The sequence below is a fragment of the Leptopilina heterotoma genome, unplaced genomic scaffold (genome assembly GCF_015476425.1).
Source record: "Leptopilina heterotoma isolate Lh14 unplaced genomic scaffold, ASM1547642v1 Lhet_286, whole genome shotgun sequence".
In the NCBI taxonomy this organism is placed as follows: Eukaryota; Metazoa; Arthropoda; class Insecta; order Hymenoptera; family Figitidae; genus Leptopilina; species Leptopilina heterotoma.
The window spans coordinates 518,888-546,810 of NW_025110993.1; the positions used below are offsets into that span (position 1 = coordinate 518,888).

At 29.0% G+C, this 27,923-nt stretch overlaps 2 protein-coding genes across 9 annotated transcripts in view; one reads left to right on the forward strand and one right to left on the reverse strand.

The window, feature by feature from the left end:
- The window catches only part of LOC122504216 (reticulon-1-A), a 45,052-nt gene extending 20,333 nt beyond the window's left edge, over positions 1 to 24,719 (forward strand). For 2 of the 8 annotated variants that reach the window (XM_043615172.1, XM_043615168.1), the window contains exons 2-6: positions 7,478 to 7,513; positions 22,341 to 22,548; positions 22,629 to 22,837; positions 23,015 to 23,120; positions 23,217 to 24,719. In XM_043615172.1, the coding sequence (XP_043471107.1) occupies positions 7,478 to 7,513; positions 22,341 to 22,548; positions 22,629 to 22,837; positions 23,015 to 23,120; positions 23,217 to 23,271 (614 nt within the window). In that variant the 3' untranslated portion in view covers positions 23,272 to 24,719. Of the gene's footprint in view, positions 1 to 3,660; positions 4,139 to 7,477; positions 7,514 to 10,128; positions 10,328 to 17,759; positions 17,959 to 22,340; positions 22,549 to 22,628; positions 22,838 to 23,014; positions 23,121 to 23,216 lie in introns of those variants that run through there. The other 6 variants (XM_043615175.1, XM_043615170.1, XM_043615171.1 and 3 more) reach the window with 5 other exon arrangements.
- Positions 24,720 to 25,933: 1,214 nt separating this feature from the next.
- LOC122504224 (cytochrome c oxidase subunit NDUFA4-like) lies at positions 25,934 to 27,412 on the reverse strand. Its single transcript, XM_043615191.1, has 3 exons — positions 27,193 to 27,412; positions 26,481 to 26,627; positions 25,934 to 26,394 (listed from the first exon to the last, which is right to left on the reverse strand). The coding sequence occupies exons 1-3, from the start codon at positions 27,241 to 27,243 to the stop codon at positions 26,329 to 26,331; spliced, it is 264 nt and encodes an 87-aa protein (XP_043471126.1). The 5' UTR covers positions 27,244 to 27,412; the 3' UTR covers positions 25,934 to 26,328.
- Positions 27,413 to 27,923: the final 511 nt, after the last annotated feature.

A 27,923-nucleotide genomic window follows, 5' to 3' on the forward strand; every position in this document is an offset into this window, starting at 1 on the left:
CAACGCCGCGCCATCCTATAAATAATTAAGTGCAGTCTGCAAGGGAGAAAAGCTTTTCCATCATTCAGTCTATTGAGTGTATTCAAGCGAAAATTGTTTCTTTCCTACCATACCATCTATGACTCTTCTTGAAAATTCTAGACAATATTTTCAAAAGAGTGTAGTTTCAAATTTAAAATATCACGATAAAATAAAATCCTATGCGGGGTTTTAGAAATAAAAGATATAAAATGAAAAATTATTCTCGTTGCTTTTATAAATAGAACTTACTTTTATATAAGTCCTTTTCTAAGGCTGACTTATTCTATACGTTCATTGGAATAGTAGGTGCATATAATAGTAAAGGTTGAAAAGCGATCTATACGAGAGCTTTTTTAACACCAAGGACCTTTAAGGCTAGTTTTGCTTCTAAATATTAAGTTTAATTAGAATAAAAAGTATTTTTAGTCACATCCGGTAATACACTAAAAAAATTTATTTGATTCAAACAACCGATTACTTGACTATCAATTATATTTACTTCAGACAAGTAATATTTATTTTAGTCAATTAGATGGTTCATAATTCATATTTGCTTTAAAATTTTAAGTACTGAAATTATTGGTTCAAATACAATTTAATTGATACCAACAAATATTATTTGATTCAAGTAAATATTTAATTGATAATAGTCGGTTATTTGAATGAAATAAATTTTTTTTTCAGTGCAGATTCATTTCACTTCTCGTATACTATTCGGGATATTTTTCAACGATTGCATTTTTTAAAATTTTTTGGACAGTATTGAGAAATTTGAAACTAATTTTCTATTTCTTGCCAATAGTTAAGAAAAATGGGTCGAGAAATAAGCAAATCGATAAAATAATTTTTTCGTCGAGGTCTCGCCATGCTACTGCAAAATTGGTGGACGTAGAAATCGCGTGTATCGTAAATATAAATGAACGAGTGTATTTATTCTTTTTTAAGTGTATATATATATATATATATATCAATGTTCGTGTATATGTTGCACAGGTAACGGTTGTAATCTCACTTTAATACATACAAGCAAAAAGTACAGGGTTGAAGCACGCTTGCGTGGGCGCCATAAAGTCTGCTCGATACTTGACGCGAACTTTTGATGCACTCCCTTCAATGACAATTCGAACTTACATTTTCCTCTGTTCTTGAATTTCCCGCGTAAATTAAAATTTTCAACTTGGCTTATTCTGTATTTTTTTTAATTTCAAATATGAGCATTTCACATTTTCTCTTATTTTTAATTTTCAAGGTTAATAACAAAGGTATTATGTAAATTTCCATGTTTAGAAGTGCATGTCACTTTATTGCTTTAATCTAAAGAATTATACAATTTTTTTTGTATTTTTACTATATATATATATATATATATATATATATATATGAGAAAACGTATTTTTCGAAGGAGTTTTTAATCTTTAGTTTCTTGCGTCTTCTATTATTTTTACACATATTTCAATTGATATGTTTCAGCGTTGCCACAGGTCAGGGAAAAGTCAGGGATTTTTATTAGAATTCTAATTCTAATTTTAATAGAAAACCTGCCAAAAATTTTTCTTTCTGACAAGAATGCATTTTTTAATACCTATTACTTAATTATTTAAAAAGTTTTTCATTATCTTGATAAATAACAAAACTCTTCGACAAAATTCAATTATTTTTATGAATTTTAATAAAAATCCTTTGCAAAATTCAATTATTTTCGTATAAATAACAATATTCATCAAAAGAATTCAATTATTTTCAAAAGTAATAAAATTCAACGAAGGAATTAAATTATTTTCAAAAATTTTAACGAATATCTCGTCAAAAATTCAATTATCTTCACAAATAACAAAAATTTTCACCAAAAATTCAATTATCTTCAAAAAATTTAAATAAAATTCTTTGCAAAATTTCAATTATTTTCAAAAGTTTTTTGCAATTCAATAAATTTTCAATATATACTATTTTCATAAAATTTATCAAAAGATTTAATAATTAAAAAAAATTTTTTGATACAATTCCACGAAGACATTCAATTATTTTCATAAATAATAAAAATTCATTTAGGAATTCAATTATTTTCATCGCAGAATTTCAAATTTCAATTCAAATTTTAATACAATTTAAAATAAAGTTATCGAAAAATGCAATTATTCTTAAAAATTTTTATTAAAACTCGAAGAAAGAATTGAATTTTAAGAAACATTCAATTATTCAATAAAATTTATATTATTCTTACTTGGCAATTATTTAATGAATAATTTTACTTTTTAAATATTTCAAAATTAATTGAATTTTAAAAGAGTTACGTCTACAAATTTCATAAATAAATAAACTTCAAAAGGTTTTAATTCGAAATTTTAGAAAATTTCAATTTAACAATGAATTTAATAAAAAAAAACTGAATTTTAGTTAAAAAATTTTATTATTTATGAAAATATAATTGAATTCTTACAACAAATTTTATTACTTTTTTAAATAATTGAATTGATGTGCAAAATTGTATTATTTGTAAAAATAATTGAATTCTTGCGAAGGATTTTATTAAAATTTTTGTAAATATTTTAATTTAATTTTTTGAAAAATTTTATGTAAATAAATTATTAAAAAACATGAAGATATCGAACATGATCGATATCTTCATGTTTTATAATATTTTCAAAAGTTATTGAATTTCAAAAGGTTTAAATTTGAATGTTTTGAAGAATTTTAATTCCTTTGGAAAAATAATAATGAATTAAATATTATTCATATATTAATACTAGTTTTACATTATTGATTGTTTTAAAAATGAATTTTCTATCCGAGAATAATTGTATATTATATATTAGGAGTGAAGACGTCAGAACAATGCGAGAGGGCGTTAAAAAGTACTCGATCTATAACCTTCCATAATAACATATTAATAAACTACGATATATTTATAATAAAGCCATAAGAAATTAAATTTAGTTAAATAAAAAAAAAGTTTCAGCTTACATTTAGCTAACGCGAAAGGTTTATGAATTTCTAATTCGAAAATGAATTTTTCAAAAAAAGCTTGTAATTTTTGTAAAAGAATTGAATTTTTATATTTGAATAATGAATTGAATAATTTCTAAACAGAATCTAAAAACTTAGAACATTAATTGTTTCTAATTGCTCCCGGGCGCGCTTAATTTTACTTACGCCCCTGTCGGCCCTCCACCTGGAAATTTATTTTCTTTCTAAATTTTCAAATAATTGACAAAAACAATTATTTTTTCCTGAGGTAGTTTCCCTCGAATGGCAAGAATTGCCCCATGCAATTGTTTCCGAATTTAAAAATCAAAATTGACAATTATCGGCGAAAAGGAAAAATGCAAATGGCGCTCGAAGAAGAAACGTTAGAGTCAATACTAGTTTTTTGCTTCTTTTGCTGTTCGTCTTGGCTTGCAACACTCGAAGAAGAAAAAAAATCTTGAAATGTGAATTATTTCCCATTTGTAAATTATGAAATTCGAAATTCGAATTTCAAACTCTTCATCATCATTGGTTGTCACACTTAATGTCAGGAGTGAATCACAAATTCACAAAGCAATATGGCTGATTTTTAGTATATCTATATAGTTTTGACTCGTCTTCAGCTCTGCTCGTGCGTAGTTTACTTCTGGTGGGGAGCCATTCTCATGGGTCGATACAGCCTCAGTTCTCTCTTCGACGTGAACTCGTCGTCACGTTGATATTTTTACCTCTATTCGGAAAAACCATTTTCCACCACAAAAAAAATCCTCTTTCGTGCATGAAAGAAAATTATTTTTGGTAAAAGTTTCGCAGTTTTCTCTCCTGCACGTGTGACGTGTGAGTGAGAAAAGAGAAATTTTTGTGGCAGTTGAGAGAGAAATTGATCATCAATAATCTTGCGCACGGATATTGTTTGTTTTGAAAATTCTGTTTTTGTTAATCTTTTGCGTGTCAGTCTCCGGTCAGCATCCTTTTTTCCAAAAAAAAGAGGTTGTCTGCGGGAGTGTCGAAAAAAGAAAAAAAACAGTGCGATTCTGGATTGAAGAGTTTAAAAAAATAATTGTGGGAGTAAACATGGGTTCGGAAACTGCACCGGCAAAGGATCAAGTCTGCAATGGAAATACTCCATGTTTCTGGAATATTCTCGATCCTCGTAAGAATTCTTTTTGCTTCCTTTGTTTTCTTTTTTCTTTTTTTCTTTAATAGAGTTTAATAGGGTCAATTTGGGGTTGAAACGTCGCGCAGAATTGACCGAGGTCGGGCAACCACCTAGCTGTCAGAATCATAACTCTCCTATTCCTTTCTCTCTCATTTTTGTGACCTGCTATCTTCGTTCATACGAGAATCGAGAGAGAACTGGGAGACTGGAGAATTTTAATATGGTGCTGACAGAAATGCTAGTTTCTTCGATTTTTTTCACTTTTTTTTCGCGAAAACTCTGCAAATACAGATTTTAATTTCACAATTGTGGAGAATATGGTCATTTTTAAAAAATTGACCTAAACTCTTGAGTCAATTGCATGGCAAATATTTTTCTTCTATTTTCCACTATGTCTCTAGACTTTGTTTTGATTATTTTTCTTTGTTTTCGTTTTTCTTTCTCTTATTTATTTATTTTTTTTATTTAGTTAGTTATTTATTTATTTATACACATTTCATATATTATTTGCGGAATATGCGAAATAAATGGAATAAAATCAATAAAAATTTAAAGTTTGAGTAAAAACTGAAAGATGGGGTGACTATTAGAAAAAAATATTGCCATTTAAATGAACGAAGGATGACAAATTTTTTTTTCTGTAACTATGGAGTAGAGATGATTTTCTATTTATCGTAATAATTATTCAATGAGTCATTTTCGTATTTTCAGTTAAGAAAATGAAAGTCTTAAGTCATAATTAATTTATTAATAACAATTTTTTATCCTTTAGAATTATGAATTTAATATCGACTAAAGGGACTTTTTTTGCGCCTCATAGTCGATACGAGTCCTATAATTATGTTATTTCTGATTTTATTTCTATTTTTTATTCCATATTTTCCATAACCTTGTTTTGTACTTCTATCAAATAGAAATTAATTTTATCAGTATTTTTCATTTTCATAATTAGTTTTCTATTCCTACTGTTAAACATTAGAGAATCTTTAAAAATCTTATCTATCAGATGAGGCTTTAATTATTTTATTCTTCTATAGCACTTATTTTTTCCTACTTTGAACTAATTGCAATCTATATTTAGAAAGTTTCGTAATCAGTTTAAAAACAATATTCAACGTTAGAAAGAACTTTAGTGCGCATATTTGTAAGGAAATTATTTTTCTATTATTTTTCTATTACATTTTATATCAATTTTTTCAATTTTCAATTGGCATTTTCTCTTATAATTGTAAAATTCATATAAAACAAGTTTTTTTTTTATTTTTTGAAAGGTTTCAAAGCTTTTTGTTTAAAGGTTTTAAAGTTTTTTGTTTAAGTTTAATATTTAGTAAAACTAACTTTTGCCTACTTTATAAATAAATTGTCTCGTATATTTATTTAAGAAATAAACTTATAAACGTTCCGAAAAGTGATAAAAAATTCTTCGCTTTTGTGATTGTAAATGGTATCGATTAAATAGTCTCTAGTTCTTGTGGTAGGTAACTGACCTCATTGCAATCTACCCTTAAAAGTGGTTTGAAAATTCAGTAAGCGTTAAAATTTTTGTCCATCAGAAATTAATTAAAAAAATTCGTATCCAAAATAATTAAGTTTGATACCAAAAATAGTATTAAATTGTTACCAACAAGAATTAAATTGGTACCAAAAGTTTTAAATAATTTGATAAATTGGTACCAACAAGAATCAAATTGGTACCGCAAAAGCATTAATTGAAATAAAAGTTTTGGGCCCACTTGATAGTAATTTTTTTTCTTTTTTAATAATGTAACACTGACAGAAGTATAACACTTCTAAAGATGTCGAGGTGAGAGGCTTTGTTATTGTCAGTTATTATTAAAACTAATCATTTTCTTATTGCAATAAAAGAATGTCTTTAAATTCTTTGTCTATTAATTTACATTAATTACTTATTATTTTTATTTATATTTATTTATTGAGATTCATTTCTGCAGTCCAAGAAGGATTGCAGACTATTTATTTGTTACCATTTACAATCATTCCAAAAAGGACCAAAAATATAATAAAAAGTATAAAGCAGAAAGAAAAAGAAAATTATATTTAATAAATAAAGAAATTAGCTTTTATCTATAAAAACGAAAATTGAAGAAATAAGAGGAAACAGAAATGGAAAAAAGTAAAATTGAATAAAATTAAAGCAGTGTTATAAAAGTGAGAGATTGAATCTTGACGTTATTCAGGGACATTATTGTGTACATATGTATATGTACAGCTATATTGTGTGTCAAGTGCGCGTATTACGTGTTCAAATGGGCGCTCACGTGTAACGCTTCATAATGTCAATTTAAACAATTTTTAATCCCCTTCTTCTAATTTATTTAAAGCCTTAATTTATATTTCTTTTTACCAAAATTTATTATTTTTATATCCTAATTTACTTCCTAGTTGTCTATACTATTTCTGGGACATTTATCTTAGTAAAGAAGCATCCAATTTTCTTTCTAATAATTAAAAGTTTGTAAACTTTTCTCTTTTTCTTCTTCTATCCACTAAAACTATATTATAAATACTTAATAATAAAAAAAATAATAATATTATTTATTTAATACCTTGAATTCTTTATTTCTATTTTAATTACTTTCATGATCCGCACAAGTTCTAAACGTTCAAATGAGTGGAATTTTTTGCCTCTATAAATATTTATACAAAATTACTGACTGAAGAAGCAAAAATATTGTTAAACATTTACAAGTTTTATGCGTGACGTCATATTGCAATAAAATTTTAACTTCTAAAAGAAACAAATAAGTTTCGCTCATTTGAACCTTCTGGAATTTTAGGGGCTTTTAATTTTCAATATACAACTAAATAGTAAATAAATAACTGAATGAAAAAAATGGTTAAAATGCAGTGTGCAACATAAGATTTATTTTTTACTGTGTACTGCATAAATTGTAAGCAAGAGATTCGAATTCTTATAACTAATTTCTTGGAAGTTAGAAAAAATTATTTATCAACTTAAATTGGGTTTTGCTGTTTAGAAACAAAACTTTCTTGTAATGAACCTTCAATCACTTTAATAAAAAAATATATACTATAATAATAAATAAATAAATACCATATATGTATATAATAGAAATACTAATATTTATAAATATTTTGAAGTATGATAAATTATTTAAGGTACTAATATCTATAATTTATTGATTGATGCGATTTAGAATTAAAACGAGAAATATTGACGCTGCATTTCTAACTGCTTTTTTCTATATTTATGACATTTTCTATCCTAATATCTGATACTTTTCTATTTCCTAATTTTCCGGTGATGGAGTGTAAATTATTAACTCTGCAATTGCTTTATATTGTTTACAGATGCATGGTTTAACCCAGAAAGACTGAATCCAAAAGGTATGATTCTAAAATTTACTCTATAAAAACTAAAAAAATTTCTTTCTGTAATTATTCAAGTGCAGATAAACATATTTTTGAAATTAAAAAACAATTCTATTATATAAGTGACAAAAATTAAAATACTGCATAACGTCGGGTTAGCGCAATATCATACTTATTCAATAAACAAGGCAAGAACATACTTATTCAGAAAAGAGGCAAGAACATGCTTATTCAAAATATAAAGTAAAAACAAACGAATTCGCAAATTAACCTTTTTAGTCAGACTTTAAATTATCAAGAATATTATAATTTTATTTCAATAATACTTTTCATATTAGAAAAACAAAATATTAAAAAAATTATTCTCAATGGAACTAAATAAAAGTTATTATTCGTAAAACAATTGTACAAAAGTAAAATTTAAAATCTGACTAAAAAGGTTAATTTGCGAATTTGTTTGTTTTTACTTTATATTTTGAATAAGCATGTTCTTGCCTTTTTTCTGAATAAGTATGTTCTTGCTTTGTTTGTCGAATAAGTCTGATATTGCGCTAACCCGACGATAAGATGTTTCTATTTCTGAAAGGGATGATCTTGTTTTTTATTTCAATGATAAGTTTTCTGAATTTGGAAAAGTATTTTCCGTACGTAGTGCAATCTTATTTGCTTTTCTTCTAACACCTATGGTAACACTGAATATCTATGAAAATTTATGAACAATACAATCAATACCCAGCAAATGAAATTTGTTTCATTTGTCCAATAAACGGACCCAAAATGTTCTTTCTATATTTATTTAGAATCAAATCGGAAGAGTTTGACAATTAAAAAAATAACAAAATTTTTCACAGAAATTCAACTCTTTTTAAACATTTTAATAAAATTTTTCGCAATAATTCAATTATTTTTGAAAATTTTAATAAAATTCATTTTCACAAATAATAAAATTTAAAGCAAGAATTCAATTATTTTCATAAATAATAAAACTCGTCGAAGAAAGTCAATTATTTTTAATACTATTTTTAAATAATAAATCGAAAAATTTAATTATTTCCACAAGAATTTAATTATTTAAAATAAAATTTTCATTATTTAGGTATTATATTTCAAAAACATCAATTATTTAAACAAATATTTTTTTTAAATTCTTTGGAAAAATTCAATTATTTAAAAAAAAAATATTAGACTTTTTCAAAGGAATTGAATTATTTTCGAATATTTTAATAAAATTGCTCGAAAGAAGTGAATAATTTTAAATACAATTTAAATTAAATTTTTTTGAAATAATTAAATTATTCTTTTAAATTTTAATAAAATTCTTGACAAGAATTCAATTATTTACATAAATAATTCTTTAAAAGAGTTCAATTATTAAAGATAAATAACAAAATTATTCTCGAAAATTCAATTATTTTCACGGATTTTAATAAAATTCTTTGCAAAATTAAATTATTTTAATAAATAACAATATATTCATCACAAGAATTCAATTATTTTTAAAAGTAATAGATTTCTTCTTGGAAATTCAATTATTTAAAAAAATTCGAATAAAATTGTTCGCAAGAATTCAATTATTTTCATAAATAATAAAATACTTTTTAAAAATTCAATTATTTTCAAAAAAATTTAATAAAAAACCCACGGATGTTCAATTATTGTCAAAAATTTTAATAGAATTTTTTGTAAAATTTAATTATTTTTAAAAACTTTTCGCAATTCAATGATTTTTAATGTCTACTATTTTCATAAAATTTCCAAGCAGAATTCAATTATTTAAAAATTTTTTGTAAAAATCATCGTAAGAATTCAATTCTTTTCATAAATAATAAAAATTTCTTAGTAATTCAATTAGTTAAATTCGAATTTGCATAAAATTAGTCGAAAGGAATGAATAAAATTATTTAAAATTTTTTATAAAATTCTTGGCAAGAATTAAATTATTTTTATAAATATTTAAATTCTTTCGCATGAATAATAAAATTCGTTGTAGGAATTGAATTTATTAGCAGTAGGATAAGAAAAAAGTAAATATTTTTGATGAAAATTAGGAAAAAGAGGAAAAGAAAATATAGAATGGAATTTTTGTCCAGTTTTGTGAAGTGTCTAAAACAAGTTTTTTTGGTTGTCAAGTTTAATTTTTTGATAGCTATACTTTTTTTAGTTTGTAGGTTACTTTTTGCTACTTTTTTAAAATTAATTATCGAGTGCGAAGTAAATGCAGTCAATGCGGGTGTAAAGGAAGTCTTTTACGCCCGCATTGACTGTCCGAAATGATGTACTTTCCGTACTAGGGGAAAAAATGTTTTTTTTTCACCTACTTCGTGATCCGTGACAATTGAAAGTTCGCGACCTAATGATTGACCGCGAAAGGTGCTTCAAGAGATAAGATCGGGGAGACAAGAGAGAGAGAGAGAGAGAGAGAGATGCGATTGTATAAATGTGAGTTCGTGGCTCCTCGGACAACTAAATATAACGCCCAGCCAGGTTCTCGTTGGTAGTTTGCCAGAGACTCCTTGGGATTTGTGCTTTCAGACGAGCAGTTCCCTTTTGCTATCAAGTGGCACGCGTTTCTCTGTCGCGCTTTTTTAAAAACCGCCCTTGTCATTTTTCTTTTTTTCCAAATTTTCTCTCACCTTCTTTACTTTTCTACTCTGGAGTTTCCTTTCTCTGAAATTTTCTTTTTTTTCCACATTGGGAGGGGAAAACTTGGCAGAAATTTTAATTTTTTTTCAAATTCTCAAAAGGGGATATTATTTAAAATCAGATTCGTCGGCTGCTGACGCCACTGTGCGTGCGCTGATCAAAAAATGGCCATCACGAGAGAAGAACGTGAGTAAACGGCCGGGATTTTTTTATTCGGCCAAACTAATGCGCAAGTATGTGACCCAGAAAAACGGGATTTGGATCAGTTAAAGGGAAATTGTTCTTTTCAACGACATTGAAGGCATTAAAAATTTTAAAATAGATCCCTGATGATAATTTTGTCTAAAGCTACACTGCTATTGCTTAATCTTATATACATATTGTTGTGAGATATGTACAAATACTGTCCCCTCTTTTTAAAATACAAAAATCGTTTTCTTAAATTATGAGAAATAAATTTAGTGATAAAATTTTGTATTTTAAAAATTGTAAACATAAAATGTACACGCAGAGAGAATATATATTAAATTTTGTAAAAGTATTTTACAATTTGGAGAAAAAGTGTAACGAAGCAAAATTTTGATATAAAATATGCTAAACTTTAAAAAAACTTATGTGAAATTTAGTAAAGTTATATTAAAATTTAATTAATATTTTTAATATTTGACATAATTACACTAAATATAATTATTATATATTATAATAAATTTTTTTAATGTTTAATATTTTTTATACGAAAATTTGTCTTTGTCGCATTTTTTCTCCAAATTGTAAAATAGTTTTACAAAATTTAATATATATTTTCTCTCAGTGTGTTGAAAATTTTTTAAATTATACTTAAAGTATAAGTAACTTTACAAATGAGTTAAAAGTTAAGTTTGAAAAGAAAATTTTTTCACAAGATTGTTTTTGGAATTATTTCAAAAAAGTCAAGAAGGTTTATTACTGGCATTTACTTTAGTGACAATACTAGAAATTTACAACACGACATTTTTTTTACTTATCTTTTCTTGTGGTGATAAATCAAATATTTTTTCAGTTATTCTAAGTCAGGTCAAAATTCTACGACCGTGACCGTTAGCAGTAAAAGAATTTTTCTCCTTTTTTCTATTTTTAAAAAAATAAAAAGATTTTTTAAATTCCCAGGTGCGAATTTTGGTCGGCCGCCAGAGTTGGAAGGTCGGGCGCAGGTCGGCCCATCTATGGCTGCCAATAGGTCGGCAGCCAAAGTCGGGCCGACTTTGGTTACTGTTTCCACCCAAGTTTGGGCCGACTATGGGTGCCAAAGTTTAGAGAACCTAATTTTAGTTGGTCGGGCCGACTCTGGCCTCAGTCGGGCCGATGGTCGGTAAAACTATGGCAGCCAGAGTTTAGAGAACCTAATTTTAGTTGGTCGGGCCGACTCTGGCCTGAGTCGGGCCGATGGTCGGCTAAAGTATGGCAGCCAGAGTTTAAAAAGGTTAATTTCTGTTGGTCGGGCCGACTTTGGCCTGAGTCGGGCCGATGGTCGGTAAAACTATGGCAACCAGAGTTTAGAGAACCTAATTTTAGTTGGTCGGGCCGACTTTGGCCTGAGTCGGGCCGACGGTCGGTAAAACTATGGCAGCCAGAGTTTAAAAAGGTTAATTTCTGTTGGTCGGGCCGACTCTGGCCTGAGTCGGGCCGACGGTCGGTAAAACTATGGCAGCCAGAGTTTAAAAAGGTTAATTTCTGTTGGTCGGGCCGACTCTGGCCTGAGTCGGGCCGACGGTCGGTAAAACTATGGCAGCCAGAGTTTAGAGAACCTAATTTTAGTTGGTCGGGCCGACTCTGGCCTGAGTCGGGCCGATGGTCGGCTAAAGTATGTCAGCCAGAGTTTAAAAAACCTAATTTCAATTGGTCGGGCCGACTCTGGCCTGAGTCGGGCCGATGGTCGGTAAAACTATGGCAACCAGAGTTTAAAAAACCTAATTTCAATTGGTCGGGCCGACTCTGGCCTGAGTCGGGCCGACGGTCGGTAAAACTATGGCAGCCAGAGTTTAAAAAACCTAATTTCAATTGGTCGGGCCGACTCTGGCCTGAGTCGGGCCGATGGTCGGTAAAACTATGGCAACCAGAGTTTAAAAAACCTAATTTCAATTGGTCGGGCCGACTCTGGCCTGAGTCGGGCCGACGGTCGGTAAAACTATGGCAGCCAGAGTTTAGAGAACCTAATTTTAGTTGGTCGGGCCGACTCTGGCCTGAGTCGGGCCGATGGTCGGCTAAAGTATGTCAGCCAGAGTTTAAAAAACCTAATTTCAATTGGTCGGGCCGACTCTGGCCTGAGTCGGGCCGATGGTCGGTAAAACTATGGCAACCAGAGTTTAAAAAACCTAATTTCACTTGGTCGGGCCGACTCTGGCCTGAGTCGGGCCGACGGTCGGTAAAACTATGGCAGCCAGAGTTTAAAAAGGTTAATTTCTGTTGGTCGGGCCGACTCTGGCCTGAGTCGGGCCGACGGTCGGTAAAACTATGGCAGCCAGAGTTTAGAGAACCTAATTTTAGTTGGTCGGGCCGACTCTGGCCTGAGTCGGGCCGATGGTCGGCTAAAGTATGTCAGCCAGAGTTTAAAAAACCTAATTTCAATTGGTCGGGCCGACTCTGGCCTGAGTCGGGCCGACGGTCGGTAAAACTATGGCAGCCAGAGTGCAAAAAACCTAATTTCACTTGGTCGGGCCGACTCTGGCCTCAGTCGGGCCGATGGTCGGTAAAACTATGGCAGCCAGAGTTTAGAGAACCTAATTTTAGTTGGTCGGGCCGACTCTGGCCTGAGTCGGGCCGATGGTCGGCTAAAGTATGGCAGCCAGAGTTTAAAAAGGTTAATTTCTGTTGGTCGGGCCGACTTTGGCCTGAGTCGGGCCGATGGTCGGTAAAACTATGGCAACCAGAGTTTAGAGAACCTAATTTTAGTTGGTCGGGCCGACTCTGGCCTGAGTCGGGCCGATGGTCGGCTAAAGTATGGCAGCCAGAGTTTAGAGAACCTAATTTTAGTTGGTCGGGCCGACTCTGGCCTGAGTCGGGCCGATGGTCGGTAAAACTATGGCAACCAGAGTTTAAAAAACCTAATTTCAATTGGTCGGGCCGACTCTGGCCTGAGTCGGGCCGACGGTCGGTAAAACTATGGCAGCCAGAGTGCAAAAAACCTAATTTCACTTGGTCGGGCCGACTCTGGCCTGAGTCGGGCCGACGGTCGGTAAAACTATGGCAGCCAGAGTTTAGAGAACCTAATTTTAGTTGGTCGGGCCGACTCTGGCCTGAGTCGGGCCGACGGTCGGTAAAACTATGGCAGCCAGAGTTTAGAGAACCTAATTTTAGTTGGTCGGGCCGACTCTGGCCTGAGTCGGGCCGACGGTCGGTAAAACTATGGCAGCCAGAGTGCAAAAAACCTAATTTCACTTGGTCGGGCCGACTTTGGCCAGAGTCGGGCCGATGGTCAGTTTGAAGTTGCAGCTTATAAAATCATTTTTGTTCTTAGGCTTTCATGTAAGCGTAGCGTAATGGTTAGCGTGTTAGACTTCGGTGCGTTAGGTTGCGAGTTCGATTCCTGCGAGCGTTAGAAATTTTAATTTGTATTTATGTGTAAGATTGCGTTTAGTGTTAAGATGTATACAATAAACAAATAAATAATGAATATTAATAATTAATAATAATAATAAATAATTAATAATTTTTTGCAATCGGTCGGCCGACTTTTGGCTGCCAAGGTCGGCACGACCAAGGTTGCCAAAGTGAATCCGACCTTCTTTCTCATGGTCGGCAAAGCTTTGGCACCCCTGGTCGGCCCGACTTTGGCAACCATAGTCGGCACGGCCATGTCAGCCACTGGACGGCGGGTGTTACAATTCGCTAGTTCGGCCGACCTTTGGCTGCCAAGGTCGGCACGACCATGGTTGCCAAAGTCAAGCCGACATTCTTTCACATGGTTGGCAAAACTTTGGCACCCCTGGTCGGTCCGACTTTGGCAGCCATAGTCGGCCCGACCATGTCAGCCACTGGACGGCGGGTGTTACAATTCGCTAGTTCGGCCGACCTTTGGTTGCCAAGGTCGGCACGACTATCCACTTGGTCGGCGCGACCATGGCCCGACCAACTTTTCGCACCTGGGTTAATTTCAATATTATTTTCTAATAATCTGTCAATTATTTTGAAAAAATGACAATAATTAATTATTATTCAAAATTAATAATTGTTATTAAACATAATTTCTTTTTATAATATATTTTTATAAGTTATAATTTTTTATAAGTGTTTTCAAACTACTATGTTCTTTTAGAATAATTTTTTTTTCAAAAAAGAAAATTTGCATCCAATCAAATTTTTCTTAGTTTCCTGACACTGAACGTTTTTAATCGCGATTATGTCAAATTGGATTTAAGCCAACAAAGAACACTTGAATCCACCGTGCATAGTTAAACATGTGTTCTCAATGTGATTATTATTAGCGAAAATTTACACAATTGTTAAGGACAATTTGATTGAATAATTTATTTAAGATTTTGTAAAAAATTCTTTTTTCGTGTTTAAAATTAATAAAATTAAGTTGTTTATTATTCAACTCTTTAGAATCTCGTGGCTATTTTTTTGCAATAAAAGAATTTTTTTTAAAAAGTTGAAAAACTTAGAGAAAGAGGAGTAAAGGATTTTTTATTTTCCTAAATGAAAAGATGAATGAACTTTGTTCTCCCCTTATACTTCCCCTTAAGAGGATGGACTTTGATCAATTAAGAGAAAGTAAAGCTTTTATTAATAATCTTCTGTCGCTTCACGATATTTTTAGAATGTTTATTAACTGAAGAGTTTGAAATACCTTTTTTACAATTGAGTGAATATTAATATTTTATCTTTATAGTTATTATTTCTCAAACAGTAAGTTTTCTATTCTTTTTAAAATTATTCTTATCTTTTAATTAATTTCTATTTTATTATTCACCAGTGTTAATACTTTTCTTGATCATACAAGGGAAACATTTCTTGTGCGCTTAAAAGGTCTATAGAAGGCTTTGAAAAAATCCATAGTTAAAAGGAATCGAACCCCGGTCCTTGTTGTTAGAAATCTAGTCGGCTAACCTCTCGACCATCTCGCTCATTTGAAAAAAATTTGACAAATTCGTTGACCTTGACAATTTTTCTGTTGAAACTGGTACTTTGTCCTTAAAAAGCCTAATGTTGAGTTCTTTTAAAAAAAACAGTTGATTGAACAACATTTTTTGGGAAAAATTACAAATAATGTTTGAGAAATCTATAAATATGTTTTTTAAAATTCATCGTTTCACTATACGGGAAAATAAATTGACACTCTTTATTACAGTATACTCATCCAATAAGGAGTGGCTCTTTCCTATAGTCAAATGAAATCGATAAAAGTGAAACTTGGTTCACACTTGAAGAAGTCAAGGCTCATATTTGTCATTTACATAATGTTTGAAAAACGACATTTTCCTTAACCGTAAGGAAGAAAGAAAAGAAAAATTTTCCTCATTGAGACTAAACAATTTTGTTGATTTTAAATAATTTAAAAAAACTCCATTAATTTCATAAACGATAAAGTTTTGTCAGTTTGAAATGTGTCTACTTATTTTTTTTTAAAGCAACTTAAGTTTTATTTTAATATGTCCGCATTGCGGCAAGTTTTTTCTTTTTTAATCATTTTGCGTTCTTGGATTGGAATGATAGTTGTTATTTATTAACATATAGTATAAAAACATTTTATTTTTTAACTCTAAAGTTAGTAACAATAGAAATGCATTATTATTAAGTTACCAGGTTGTAATTTACACCTGGTAGACACCTGACCACAGTTCACAGAGATCAATCATTATATCTCATGATTCTTGCTTTATGTAACAATTATTTAGGTCATTGGATTTTTTGACCTTCTAACGGTGTATATGTATTATGGAATTTTATCAATTATTTTTTTAAATTTTAATAATAATCGTTACAAGAATTCAATTATTTCCATAAATAACAACATTCATCAGAAGAATTCAATTATTTTCAAAAGTTATAAAATTTTTGGAAGAAACTCATAATTATTTTTAAAAATTTTAACGAATATCTCCTCAAGAATTCAATTATTTTTATAAATTGCCAAATTTTTCGCCAAAAATTCAATTATTTACAAAAATTTGAATAAAATTCTTTGCAAAATTTCAATTATTTTCAATCTTTACTATTTTTATAAAATTTTTCAAAAGATTTAATTATTGAAAAAAATTTTTTATACAATTTTACGAAAACACTCAATTATTTTCATAAATAATAAAATTTCATTTAGAAATTCAATTATTTTCAAAAATTTTCAAGTAATTTTCTGCAAAAGAATTCAATTATTTTAATAAACAGCAAAATCTTTTGCTGAATCAATTATTTTAAGGAATTTTAATAAAATTCTTTTCCAAAATTCAATTATTTTGATAAAAATCAAAATTCATCACAAGAATTCAATTCTTTTAAAAAGTAATAACATTTTTCACGAAAATTCAATTATTTAAACAAAATTTAATAAAATTCTTTGCAAGAATTCAATTATTTTTATAAATAATAAAATTCTTCAATTATTTTTATAAATATTAAAACTCATCCCAAGATTTCAATTATTTTTTAAAATAATAAAATTCTTCTTAGGAATTCAATTATTTTTAAAAAAATTTTATTAAAATTCTTTGCAAAAATTCAATTATTTTCATAAATAATAAAATTCATCGTAGGAATTTAATTATTTAAAAAAAATTTAGGTATTTGAATTTTTATAAACAAATAATTGAAATTCCCCAAAATTTTATTAAAAATCTTTTAAAAAAAAAAAAATCTTTTCAAGAATTCTGTTTTAAATTTTTGTAAATCAAGACAAGTTTGCCAATAATTAGTTTTATTTCCAAAATAGGTAGACACCCTTAAAGTTTTAAATTATTGGCTTCTAAATATTATTTTTTTTTTAAATTAATTTTTTCAATGTAGACTTTTTTATAGGTCATGAAATTTAAACAATAATTTGGAATAGGTACCAATTTATTTATTATTTTTTTTTATAATTGGAATTTATAATTCCTTAGGTCATGAAATTTAAACAAAAATTTGGAATGGGTACCAATTTATTTATTATTTTTTTTATAATTCCTTAGGTCATGAAATTTAAACAAATATTTGGAATAGGTACTAATTTATTTATTTATTATTTTTTTAAATAGAATTCAGGGAAAAAGTGAACATTTTGTCACAGTAAGAAAAAAAGAAACGAAAATTCATTGTCAGCCCTAAATTTGTATGCAATTAGGAATTTAAAAAGTTTTCAAGAAACAATACAACAAACACGTTTTCTGTAAGGTGCTGCCACCTTGAACGTGTTTAAATGTCTCCTCGAAGAGATTTCTTCCACGTTTTCTACGTTGCGTCTGGTCCCTTCCAGTTTTTCTTTTCTCTCCTTTCGTTATTCTCCACACAACTCTCTTTCTTTATTCTTCTCTCTGGAGTGTGTGTGTGTGTGTGTGACACGCACACCCACACAAGTTCCTTTTAAATCCACTTGCGCACCAATACGAAAATATCAAGCAACGTCCACTCACACATATTCACTTTCTCACGAAACCTGCCCTCCAAGTAGTTGTGGAGTTGGAGGCACTCTTAAATTCACCAGTCAGGTTAGTCGTGCGTTCCTTAACTCGACGAGAGCAACGACAAACTCTGTGTTTATGATCAGCAGTATCAAAAACTAGAGAAATTTTTTCACACAAAAAGAAACATGGTGCGAAGAAATAATCCACGACACTTTGTCGAAGAGTTACCTGAGAGAGGACCTGGTGAGTTTGATTTTCTGTTAAAAACAAGTCTTGCACCTTCAAAGTTTTAATCAGTTTTAATGAAAATACCGTTGTTCGGCAATGCCAATCTTCCATGTGGAACATATGGTTAACGGATGTACACGTGGTGAGCAACAACATTTCGAATTGCACACAAAGTTTCGCTCTCTCTCCAATGAATATTTTTGCTGATTTTTCAACTTCTTGCTTCTTTTATTTCTGCATTTTTTCAATTCTTTCACTTACCATATTGTTATTAGGTATTTTTTTTAAATGGGTTCTATTCGTGATACGTGTACTATTATGCAAATATGCTGTCTTATAATTTGGAGCTAAATAGTTGAATGGAAAGTTCATTCCTCAATCCTTTTATTTGTAATATCGTGAGCAGTTATAAATATACTCCAGGAGTAATTTTAATGATTCCGATAAAATATCTCCTGTGACCCGAAAGGTCATTCCTAAAGATTATTAGCATCTGTTGTACGAAATTTTACCCAGATATCTTCCAAAGTTCTTCCAGATAATTTCAATTATCTCAATTGTAGTCTTTTATTCATATTTATCGCTTTGCAAAACATTTTAAACTACCTTCGAATCATCGAATGAAATTTTATTTTTAAATTATAAATTAAAAATGTACAGAACTTGTTCTGATTCCATTTTTATTTATTTTCTCTCTAAATTCTAAGTTCTCAAATTCCAGTGAATGATAGACTAGGTCCAGATGTTGTGTGATTTTGTAAATATTTGTAAAAATATATGTGAAACAGTAGAGTTTTTGATGGGGTGTAATTTTACACTTTTGCGTAACATTCGGTATTCGTTCATCGGCATTGGTTGATCAAAAAGCAACTTTGTGCTATGAATACTGACGTTGAGTAAATCTTTTTTACTTCATTCTTACACGTTGTCAGCTAAGAAGTATAATTTTTTTTTTAAATAATAAATACAATTTAACCCATTATTTAAGGGAGAGAATCAAAAAGAGATGCTGTAGTCCCTCTTGCAACTGTTATATTATTTTTTTAAAAATTAACAAAACTTTTCTAAACTGCTCATATTGCTAGAAAATGAAACCTAGGAACTGATACTATTATTTGAGTTTTTTTCTAAAGAAAATGTTCCAAAGTTTAATATTAATGCTGTACAGAAATGAGGCAGAAGTCCAAAACGGTTTTAAAAACGAAAAATTAGAAAAGAATTTTTTTTTCAAGTTCATTCGTCTACAATTTTTGTGCCTAAAGCCCTAAATCTGCTAGCTCGACGAACCTACGAAAATTTTTTGTTAACATAGTGAAATGTAAAAAATCATTAAATAGCACTGTTGTTAACTTAAAATCAATCCAAATTTTTGGCATCAATTTGATCCACTTCAGTATCAATTTGATACTTTAAAGAAAACTACGAGTCCTTTTAATGCTACTATCAAAAAAAGAGATTGCTTTTCTAAAAAGAAAGTTCTTATTTAATAATTTAAATTTTTGTCCTAGTTATCAGATTTGAATATATTTGAAAGGAAAGAGGAATTTAGATAAAAAAGTGAATATTTTGAATCAAAAAAAGAAAAAGATGACCTATTTGAAAAAAAGGATTTCCATTTCTTTAAATTTTGATAGTAAACGTGAAAATTATTATTTTTCATCGTTTTTTTATCGTTTAGTAATAAAAAAGTGTTTTGAGTTTCGTAACAGTTACACGGGTTATTGACAGTAAAAGCGTTGAAATTAAGAGTAGAGAAGATTTCTCGTTGAATAGAGAGAGAGAAGGAGAAACGAAATGCACTTGAGAAGTATCGTATCGTCCGCACAAGGATGACGCCTGGCCTTGTCTCTTTCATAGTTCAGTGTTAACTCTCACTTACTGTTGCACAAAATGCAAAGCTGAAACTATTTTACTAAAAATTCAACAATGAATTTCTTGACAAAAGAATTTTGAGAAAAGAATGAATTGCAATAGAAAAAAATTGTTTTTTATTTTCCAACATTATTTTTTAAATAGTTTTTTAAAATATTTTTTTGAACTAAAGCATGTTTAGTTTTTGATTAAATTTCCGATTAGGTGTGTAAATTTAGAAAAAATTCGAATCATTTGATAAAGATAATTTATTGTAGGAAACTTATCTTATTTGCCATTTGGTCGTATTGTCATAGATTTACTTTTTTTTGATGATGATTATTAATAAATTTTAGATTGGGGAAAAAAGTAAATTTAGCTAAGATTTTAATTTTTTTTGCTGATTCGATCGAAACTAGTTTATTAAATTCTTTTGTCAGAAACTTGTCTCTTACGTTGCGCTTTCGTGACAAGCCAGGAACAGATAAAGCAGGTCTTAAGTTATTTAAATTCATCAAGTCAAAAATAATAAATCAATGTATTCAGTTTTATTCCCCGGGAATTATAATTTTTCTAGAAAATAATGATAAAAATTTTGCCGAACGATAGCTTCAATCATTAATGATAAAAATAATAATAATAGTGAAATTATCTAAAAGGATGATTAGTGGAAAAGACAAAAGCGAAAGGCACACTTTGGATAAAAAAGGATTTCACGTTTAGGAAGTGAAATAAAAGTAGAATATCTTTTATTTTCAAAATTTTAAATTGTTCTGAAACTAATTTAAAAAATTAAAAATAATAATCGGTGTGTTTTACGTGTACCCGGAAGTGAAATACTATATCCGGCAACCTTCGTTTCCGTTTGTCATGCGTACATTCTACATTGTAGTCAAGTTCATTGAATATGATGATGTTATCTAGAAATGCATATAGGTTGCCTGTATTTTTGATGATTCGATCTCACTGACTCATCACTGACAATTAAAGATTCTGAATAGATGAATACGTTTTTTTGAGGCGTAGTTAAAATTGTACGTGGGAAGTGCTTTGCTTTTTAAATTTTCGGACCGATAAATGGCAATTATAATGATCACGCGCCATTCCGTGTAACTGACAAGGTCAAAATTAAGGGAAAACAGTTCATACTTTTCTAGAATATGGAAATTTTTTACACCTGTTCAATGATCCACCTTCTTTTGTAAATACAAATTAGATTCTTGTTGTTAAGATGTCTTAGTGACAACAAATATACCGAGAATTTACACCATTGGTGACTTAGAACCCACCGGAAAATTTTTTTTCCGGTATTTTTATTTTATTTTTTTCCCAATAATTGTCACACTTTTCCGAACCCCAAACCTTTTTTTCCGAGTTGCGTACAATCCTCAACAGAAAAAACTTAAATCTTTGGTAAAATTAACTGATCAATTTACTTACTTTTTTATAACTATAAAACATGAAGATATCGATAACTCCGAGTCTTCGACTCGGAATCATCGTTTTCTTCATGTTTTATATAATATAGACTGAGTAATAAAATTATCAATTCAATTATCGTTTTCAAGAATTTAAAACTAAAATTCTTCTTTAAATCGATTATTTTTAATAATTTTCGAAAAAGTTCTTTGACAATTTTCAAATCCATTTTTTTACAATATTCAATTTTACGAAATTTCAATTATTCGTAAATTCTTCAATTAAATAAATATTAGAAAATAAAAACTTTAAATTAATTTTTTTAAAAAATCAGCAATTAAAGTTTCTCAAAAAAAAATTAATTCCACAGAATTATTAGTTAAAAATCTAAACTTTTAACTAAAATCCATTTTTAAATCGAATGTTTTTGAGAAAATTTATTGAATAAGGGAGTGTTGTTAGAGTTGAGCATAGTTTTGACTTTTCTTCATAACTTCCCCTGTAGAACGAATTTCGCGATTTCGCGCATATTTTTGGAAAATTTTAAAGAATTTTTTCAGGAAATTCGATTAACATTATATTAAAAATAATTGAAACTCTGCAATGAGTTTTATTATTTGCGAAAATAATTGAATCCCTACAAAATTTTATTATTTATGAAAATAATTGAATTTTTTTAAAAATAATTAAATTTTGGAGAAGAATTTTAATATTTCTAAAGATAATTGAAATTTTGCCAAGAATTGTATTAAAATTTTTGAAAATAATTGAATTTCGGAAAAGAATTTAATTATTTCTAAAAATAATTGAAATTTTGACAAGAATTTAAAAAAAATTTGAAAATAATTGAATTTCTGCAATCATTTGTAATTTCTCTAAAATTCTCCAAATTATATCGTACAATTTACGAACTTTTCGTCTTTTCTCAATCAAATTACGGACCTTTTTTTTAAAAAACAACGGACTTTTACGTACTTTGAGCAAAGCTACTGACTTTTACGGGATTTAGGGACCTACTACCTGCTAAAGCAATATCCACCTTTTATTTTTCTTTAACCAACTGTCTGTCCTTTAATTTGTACCTGAAATATGACTCTAATGAAGCAATTATTTATTTCAACTTTTAGTGGCTGCTCTCATTTATTGGCGCGATCCCAAAAAGTCTGGAATCGTCTTTGGTGCAATTCTAGGAGTGCTTCTATCGCTGGCCTACTTCAGTTTGATCAGCGTCCTCGCATATACATCACTTCTCACTCTCACTGGCACTGTAGCTTTCCGTATTTACAAAGCTGTGATGCAGGCAGTTCAAAAAACATCAGATGGTCATCCTTTTAAGTGAGTTGCTTCAAATTTCCAAAAACTTTACTCGACTAGTAGTAGAAAAATAATTAACGAATATAATTTTTTTCTTTCAGAAATATTTTAGATCTGGATTTAAAGTTACCAGCTGAGAAGGTGCACGAAGTCGCTGACGTTGCTGTCGCGAACGCAAATGCCGCAGTTAGTGAACTTCGCAGGTTGTTCTTGGTTGAAGACTTGGTAGACACACTGAAATTCGGTGGTGTTTTATGGTGTTTAACCTATCTTGGATCTTGGTTCAATGGAATGACGCTCGTAATTATTGGTACGTTAGATAATATAATATTTATATAAGAAAATCCACTGCCAATTTTTACTACCTTGCACATATTCGTTTTTGGCAACTGTAATTTCTTGTAATCATTTCAAGAACACTTTGCTTCTTGAAAAAACATTCGGGTTCTAACTAGTCTTGCAACAATCTAATTTTTTATTTTTCTAGGAGTGGTGGCTCTTTTCACATTGCCGAAAGTCTACGAAACGAATAAGGCACAAATCGACCAAAATTTAGCTTTAGTCCAAACTAAAATTAACGACATCACAACCAAGTGAGTATATTTTTCACTTCTTTGTTTAGATCTTCTATATTCTATTCTTCTGTTTTGAGAAAAGTTCTAATTCAATTTCCCCCGAAATTATTACAGAGTAAAGGCCGCTATTCCTCTGGGCAAGAAGGCTGAGCCTACGAAGGAGGAATAAGCAAACGCTTTTTTCAAAATAAAAAAATAAAGCGTCGACAGCGAAGAGGAGAGGGAGGGGTGAAGAGAGCAAGAAAGTGTTCTAGAGATGGCTTTTTTAGCAGCGAACCAAGAAAATCGCTGAGAGTGCGTTTGAAGAAGGCAACGAATACGAGACATCGCGGTTGGTTTCGGCGAGTAATTTTTAAAAAAACGAATGGAAGAATAAACATAATAAAAAAACACCCAGCGAAAAAGATTTTTTCCCAAACAGATAAAATGTATTTAACAAAAAATCCATCAACAAACTCTTTAAACTCATCATCCTGTGAACATTTTTACTTACGAGGACATTGACTCGAGTGAGAATCAAGATCCAATTGATCGATATCTAATATTTTCATCAAAATATGTCTCTAAGAAATAAACGGAAAAAGAAAAATCAGTAAACAAAACGTAGCGTACAATTTAAAGAAAAAAGAAACCGTTTTGCCAATTAGCAAACGGTAAAATATTTGTAGTAAACTTATAAGAGTCTGCAATCATTTATATTTTGCGGAAACGATTTTGCATTATGAACTCAAAATCCTTTCCTTTCCGAAAAAAATTCATTCCTTCTCCAGCATCCTCCTTTCGACGATACTCATAATCCTCAAATCGAAAAAAGGCATATTTAAGGTACATTGAACAAAAAATGACCATTTAATCAATTTGAAATCATCAATTCTTAATTATCGATAACATTAAAAAAAAATCATTACTCATCCCCTTTTTTTAAATGTAGGACGCCGAGGTGTTCCGTTTTGTGGCCAACGCGAGAATTGTCGGATAGTCAGAAAAGAAGTGAGTGAGATTCATAAATAGTTGAGAAAATTTTTAAACGGAACACGATAGGGAGTAAGCGCTTGACGGAGGTTGTTTCTTTTTTTTATTGTTAGGTATTAAGATGTCGTCTAATGTCCAGCGGTCCCTCGTGTTTTAGTTGTTAACTTAAATAGATATTTAATATGATAAAAAAAGAAAAGAATAAAAAAAAAAAATAAAAATAAAGCGAATATACAAAATGAAAAATTGTCGTATTTGTCTCTTAAAAATGATGTTGATTGCGAAATATTGCTATTATATTATATAATAATGATTATTGCAATTATACATCTATAATAAATTATTATTATTATTAATTATTATTATATAATTATATAATATAAAAAGCGACGTCGAATTATAAATAGAAAACTTTAATCGGTAAATGAAAGTTGAGTCGTAATGAGAAAATATACGATGAAGATGCAACTTTATATTATATTGTAACCTAATATCTAACTATTATTACCAAATCACGTGTTTTTATCGAGAGGGTGGTAAAAATGTTAAGAAAATCAGAAAAAAATTGTAATACCGCTTCTTGACGTTTTCATTATTGCATCTGCATTCGCACGATTTATTTATAAATAAATGACATTAAGAACATTTTCAACGACTTCTTTTTGTCGAAACCTATTCGCCAAGCCAGGAATTTTATGCCAAACCAAATTAAAAAAAGTTTTATTTTAATTTGTTTTAAAATAAATCGCTTTTTATTTCAATTTTTATAGATATTTATACTGTTCTCTAAATTTTAATTAGTTAAAAATAATTAATTTGGTCACTGATTCAAATATAATAGGTAAATAAATTTTAAAAAATTATCGAATTAATAGAAATTTTGTAAAATTCAACTGAAAATAATTCAATTTGTTAAAGAATTTCATTAAAGGCTTTTTAACAAATCGAATTTTCAAAGTATTTTAATTTAATAATTGAATTTTATGAAGAGTCACATTCTAATGTCAAAATTTCAATTATCTTTATAAATAAGAAAATTCTTCTCAGGAATTCAATTATTTTCAAAAACTTGTCAAAAGAATTGAATTATTCATAAAAACTCTAATAAAAATTTTGAAAGTCATTTGTAGATTTAATTATTTTCAAAATCAAATAAATTTAAATTTGATGTGAAAAAACCTGATAAAGCTGTGTCTTCTTTTTTAATTGATACAAAATTTTTAAAAAAATCGATTGAGAGCCGAAACTAATGTAAAAAAAGAAATTTAAAATGTCCGATTTAGTTTTAAATCTTCAAAAATTGTGGCGCACAAGCAAAAATTAAATTCTTGTCTTGAAAATGCCGATAAATGAAATATTTGTCAATTATTTAATTGCAAAGTGATTAAGAATCATAATAGCTCAGAAATTCACCTGAAAACTCCTTCCTTTTTGCAGGAATAGTTGTCACTTTTTCAGTTATGTGTTTTGGTCCGTGTGTTAACCTCTTGGACTGCCAGCGCCGTCTGCAATTAAAAAAATTTCTCAAATTAATTCGAAGTTCTTCGGAAATATACATAGATCACAATTGTAAAAGGGAAATTGTTGCTTAATGGTAAAATATAGAGACTGCTGCCATTTTTAAAAAAATTTAAAAGAACCCCGCTAGATTTACATTAGTTTTCTCTAACTTTAGGATTTTTTAGTTCTTGACTTCTAAAAATGAACTGCAAAATCCCAAAATTAGAAAAAATCGACTGAGAGCCGAAACTAATGTAAATACTATTTGTGACGCTAATTTTATATACTAAAAGGTCTCTTATCATGCTGAATAATAATCATCAGTAATACTGGTTTTTTTGTCAACAATAAAATCCACATTTTGCTTTGATACAAATTTCTTTTATTAGAACACAATTATGGAATCTTTTAGACATATCAAATGTAGATAGTAAAATTTTATCAAAGGCTCATCAAGAGATAGAGTCATCTTTAAAAAAAATGCGTAGTAAATTACCTATTTTCTGATTATAAATTTACAGAAAATATAAATGTAGTTGAATACAAAAAATTTGTTTCTACTTGTATAGAAAGAGTATACGAAGTAACAAACGGATTATCATTTTGACAAATGCTATAAAAGTGTAAAGTAAATCTATTTACTTTTTCAGACTTTACGCTAACTTTTTTGTTTTTAAAACAATGATTAACAAAGCTTAGCTTTCTTTTTTGAATAGTTTTTCTATCATTGATCCTCTTTCTCACTTCGAAATTTTTACTCCCAAATGCTATTCATTCTTTTGGGAGTAGTCCATCCTTTAGCACCAACAGGATCCAAAAACTGTAAATAGTAAAGTATTTATTTTCAGATGAAAATTGAAATACCTAGACATCCAAATACAGCTTTCAAAATAGGTATGGATTTACCTGATATCTTTTGTTTTCGTATTTTTGCCATGGTTCGGGATTATTTTTCAGGTCCCATGATACGTCGGGATTTTTTAATGCACATCTCGACATGTAACCAACAACAGCCGCACCTCCCGCAAAAATGCAAACGTAAAGTGGAATCAACTGTAGTAACGAAACAAACTTTTTACTTCTCACTCTCGTTTAAGACAGAAGTCAAAAATTCATTATTAAATTAATATTTAATATTTTGAAAAAGAAAATTATTCTTAAGCATTAAAAAAAAGATGAAACAAATTTATTTTTTGTTTTTATTAATAAATCCTGTATCTAAAAATAGTTTTGAGGAAAGTTTTTCACTCGAACAGATTGCCATCTGGACTTTTAAAAACATCAATTTATTTTCATTCATAAATCTTAATTTCCGACTAAAAGAAAGTGAATAAAAACTTTTTAAAAATAATTTTCTGATAACATTCCGATAGAATAAAAAAATCTTTAAATTCAAGTTAATTTCATCAATGGAAATATTATTATAATATTTCTACTAATGAAAATAACTTGAATTTAAAGTTTCAAAATTTTATAAAAATACATGACCTTGGAATTTATTTCGAAGTTAAAATGATAAAAATTTATCAGAAAAAAAATGAATTAGTTTTATTTCGCATTTCTTTTTTAAGGATAAAGAAAAGAAGCTTAAAATATTAATTAGGTCGCTGTTACTTACAGACGGATGAGCTTTTACACTCTTCATACTCATTCCCAACATTGCAGGCATTTTCAATTATTTACTTTGTAAAAATCTCTGATCAAAAATATGCCAAAAATATGCCATCAACCGATACTGCTTGCGAGAAAAAAAGTTGTGTATAAAAAATTGGCTAAAATTCGCGAATAGAGAAGAGAGTCGACGACCGATATTATAATATGCGCGCTTGATATACTGCGCAGAGGAATATGGCTTAAATCATACGCTACGTTCATACAGTGTGCAATATTTTTGAAAAAGAAAATTATTCTTGCAATTATTTATTATATTATATAATATAATTATTAAAATTATAAAAGATGGCCCAGTGATAAAATCAATATTTTATATTATAAGAATATGGTAATTGTAATTTTATAAAAATTATTTAAAACATTTCAGTTCAATTATTATTTTCAAGAGTTTTTAATTAAAATTCTTCTTTAAATCGATTATTCTTAATAATTATCGAAAAAGTTTTTTGACAATTTTCAAATCCATTTGTTTGCAATATTCAATTTTCCGAAATTTCAATTATTCGTAAATTCTTCAATTAAATGTATATTAGAAAATAAAAACTTCAAATAATTTCAAAAAAAAAATTCGGAATTAAACTTTTTCAAAACAAATAATTTCAAAATTCAATTATTTTTTAAAATTCAATTCTCATAAAGAATTTTATATCAACAAATTTTTAAATAAATGAATTG